The 4,371-nt window shown below is 42.0% G+C and overlaps 1 protein-coding gene across 1 annotated transcript; it reads left to right on the top strand.

Annotated features, from left to right (window-relative positions):
* The first annotated feature begins 3,807 nt into the window (after positions 1–3,807).
* Positions 3,808–4,371, top strand: LOC143303537 (uncharacterized). The gene has a single exon (XM_076623931.1). It carries the CDS (start codon positions 3,808–3,810, stop codon positions 4,369–4,371), a length of 564 nt encoding a protein of 187 aa, XP_076480046.1.

The following is a 4,371-nucleotide window of genomic DNA, read 5'->3' as shown; positions in this document are numbered from 1 at the left end:
TCGACATCAGTGATCTTAAAATCTTCACAATAGATGACAAAATATTTTTCAAAATCATAGTACCTTTAGTCTCTAACACAGAATGGAACATATTACAAGTATATCCTATCCCGAGTAAAAGAAATGGAGTATTTTTGGCTCCAGTAGTCGAACATCAGATATATTTAACTTCAGGTCTTTCATTTATAAACGCTGATATCGAGTATTTCAACAAACTTTGTAAAAATCGAGCCGGAACCACTATATGCAAACAAACACTACCAATCCATGACAGAAATTCAAGAACCGATTGTCGCAGCGAAATAATAAATTTCAAACCACACATTGAACATTGTCAAATAACTGTACTTAAGATTGAAGACATTAGCTTTATACCGCTCAAAACTAGCAACTGTTACATTGCGATACCAGCAAATCCGATAGAAATAGACACAATTTGCCAAACGAAACATACCTTACAAAAACTTGACAAGCCTTCCATCATAAGAGCCAACACTTCTTGCGATATATTCTACAAAGACGAACACACGCGTAAGGGCGAAACAACAAACGAAGTCAAATACGAAATCAAAACAAAAACCCTAGCGCTCAAAACAAACGACAGTTTCACTCATCTATTAGATAAACTCGAGCGAGCACCGAAAATAATAGATAATTTACAAGGCTATAAAACAACGATCGATAAAATAGGCGACGAGATAGAAACTCTTAATTTCGAACACAGAATTAAAAATATACAGTATTGGGGACTAACCACGCTCCAGATATTAGGGTACATAGCATTAGGCATACTAGGTATATATGGATTAAACAAAATAGGGGTATTCAAATGCATCAGGAAATGTATACCGAACAAATTATGTATCAATTTATTTTGCTGCCGAAATGAAACTGTAATCAACAGCCAAAATGCGACAGCCCCACCAGTACCACTCACCCTGGGCTCAACACCCAACATCTATATTCCAACCAACACATACCACTCAGATGAAGAGGAGGAATCAGCTGTAATTTTCAAGCCACGTCAAGTCCGATTCCACAAAAGTCTTCTGAAGAAAACTTGAGGGATCAAGTTCAATCTAAGAAGGGGGGGAATGTCACAGACGTAATTCGAGCAACTGTATATAACAAACCGAAATTCCGAACGCCTTATCGCGTGTGACCGTCCGGTCAGCACCCGTTCTCAGCCGCCTGAGTGGCATTCGATCACTCCAGCCGTTCTCCGAATTTTACACTAAGTATAAACAAAACCTTCTCCCACTCCAACGAATGGAAGAATATAAATGCTCCCTTCAAAATCATCCAGTCAGTCTAATAAAAAAATTCTTAACTAATCCAAATATCGAAAGTGTATCATCGCGAACCGAAAAAATTGTATAAATTGAGTAAAAAATAAAAAGAACTTAATCTCCTTTTCGGAAATTAACAAGTTCCTTACTTTTTACCTTAATTTTACACGACACTCTTAAGCGGTCGAGTGCGCGCGAGAATAGCATCGCGGATCGGCATTTCCACGGTGAGGATTGTAAAACGGTTACGCAGATGATGAATCATACGCATGGACCGTAGAGACTATCGTGAATGATGGATCAGACACACATACGCGTTCTTCGCTCTTCCGATATTCTTCGTAACAACTGCTGCGATCTCGTCATTGGAAACGATCTCGGGAAATTCAATCGAATATCGAGGAAATTTATAGAAAGCTACAGCTGTGTTCGAGTATTATTCTAGAGAAAAGTGCTTAACTCTATGAGACTAACGATACAATACGTCTCAAGATAACTTTTAGGAAAATGATTGTACCTTTAAAATTCTTTCGACACTTTTCGGTATATTCTTGTCATTGATTCTGAAAGTATTTGATTAATTTGCTGGTTAATAGGAAGTTGGTTAAAACCGAAGTTAGTTAAAGAAATAAGTAAACACGAAACCCGTGGATACTCTAGACATATGATTCTACCTGCACGCGACAAAAATATTCATGATCTGAACAAGGAAAGAAGTATTGTTAGATTCGCGTCATGCTGCAAATGAAAGATTTACAGCTCGAACCCAATTATCTGTCACATTACATTCTCGGGCACGTGTAGGCTGAACGTCATGATATATGAACACAAGTATAGAAAGAACAACATGGATATTTCGCGCGAAGAAAACGAAGCTTCACATATACAGTGTATAACCACTCGACAGTATTTGCTCACGAAAAATAAGAGTTGTTAAAGTCTAACAAAAATTACGTATACAGTGGCAAAGAAGAAAACTGTTATGCCGTTTACTCTTATTTCTAATTGACAGAAAGTCGTCAACGAACAAAGAGCGCTTTTTCTTATTCTCTGTACCTTCGCGAAGCAATCACAGAAATTCTCCAAAATGCTTCGTGTCGACTAAACAAAGAAAAAAAAATGGCAGCTGCTAAGAGCAAACTACCTCCGGAATTTTCTTCGTTTCTAAGTGAACCAAGAAGAAAGAAGGGAAGGGTTAATGACGCCGAAACTGAAGGGTGGCCACGGATCGTTTGAAAGGGGCCACGACAACCGTTACGATTCAGTCGCACCTGTTCCTCTTCCTAGGTTACCACGCCGAACCATTGCGCGCTTTTACGAGCGTTCCCGCGATAGTTTCCTGGCACTTGCTCGTCCTTTCAACGAAGGGTCGATCGGTTAATTTAAACTCTCGAAGGCTTTGTCCAGTCGGTAACATCGATAAGCTTATGTCGAAATACGGATTTCTCGTAAATTCAGAATTTTATTGCCACCAGGATGTATATGGAGGCGACAGATGAAGAACACGATGTAAATTAGATTTCTTGCTTTTATAGAGAAGCAATTTTTAAATTGAACACCAGTCGTCGATCGGTTCTGTAGATCGCTTTTAATAACAAAATAAATTTGGTTAGTCCATAAAGGTTTGTTCGTGTGAATCTTCCCATAGATCATCCGTAACGTAAATACCGCTATAACCGGCTGCAGATACATTTTCCTTGAACATGTGGCGGCACTTGACAGTAAACTTCCCAACAGTTTACGTCGCGTGACGCACGACACAAAGACCCTATACCTGCGGACAAGATGATTGCCAGATGTCGATACATTCGTATCGAATATTCCCAGCTAGCCTAAGGACCGCTATAAATCTTAGGATTTATTTTAGCTAAGGTCCTCCAAAGAGACAAACAGTCTTTGTTTATCAGTCTCGAAGTCGACCACCTACCACGGGGACACACGAGAAATCTGCTATCTCTCACGTACGACGCTGCCCGCTAGCAACACCCTCTCAAGGGCAGCTAGCATCCTTTTCCAACGACCAACACGAATTAGCCAATAAACATTAACGTACATTTCCCTCACTTTCCGAACCAAAGCTTTTCTCAACGAATCCGATGCCCTCGCATCCTTAGACACATCCCAACGAGTCTTCCTCCGCAGCAGCATCGCGACAAAAATGTCAGTCTATTACCGCGAGTTACCGCAGTATATCACGATCGTTATACTTACACGGTTCGAGCCGAATAATTATCTAAGCTCTCGACATCTCGTGCAATCATTGTCCGCACTCGCAGCGTATCTCGAATCGTAGCTATCCAAGCTCTATCTTATAACCGCGCATTCGCGAACCGAATACAATCGCGAATCCTGCATCAAGTGTACTCATTGACATTAGAGTGAATAAACATTTATCGTTCAAGAAATCTGAGTTTTCCTTCCGACCCTATCACGACATACCACCTCAAATTGGTGACCCCGACGTGATTATCCCCGAGTGCTCGTGAAACGTAACACAATGAATCTAAATCAGTTCTAAATGACCAATAACGCCCACTCCGCACGTACGAAGGCCGGCGGGGACAACGCAGACTCGATTAGCGCCATTCTCCGCGTGCCACCGTTCTGGTCTGACGACGTCGACTTGTGGTTCAAGATGCTGGAAGTGCAGTTCGAAACTGCCCGGATCACTAGTGACCAAGAACAATACCAGGTCGTCATCGCGAATCTCGACAAGTCGCACGCGAGATTAATTCGAGACGTATTCGACGCCGCACCGGCGACAGAGCGTTACGAGTACGTCAAAAAGGAGCTCATCAAGCGATTGGGAGAGTCGTACGCCAAGAGACTCCGACAGGTAATCGAGAACGAGCAAATGGGGGACAGGAAGCCCTCTCAGTTTTACCGTGATCTCAAAAGCCTAGCCACCAATTCGTTAGCAGACGATGTCATTTTCACCGTCTGGGAAGGTCGACTTCCACAGCGCATACGGAGCATCCTAGCCTCTGTACAGAACAACGATCCGGACTCCCGCATACAAATTGCCGATAACATTTACGAAGCCACCCTGGAATCAGGGCAGATCGCCGACTGCCTGCGATAA

This window comes from Bombus vancouverensis, chromosome 13 (assembly GCF_051014615.1).
Source record: "Bombus vancouverensis nearcticus chromosome 13, iyBomVanc1_principal, whole genome shotgun sequence".
In the NCBI taxonomy this organism is placed as follows: Eukaryota; Metazoa; Arthropoda; class Insecta; order Hymenoptera; family Apidae; genus Bombus; species Bombus vancouverensis.
This window is presented reverse-complemented; position numbering and strand designations above follow the sequence as displayed.

Coding starts and splice junctions, on each gene's coding strand:
- LOC143303537 (XM_076623931.1), top strand. CDS start 3,808: ATGACCAATAACGCCCACTCCGCACGTACGAAGGCCGGCGGGGACAAC.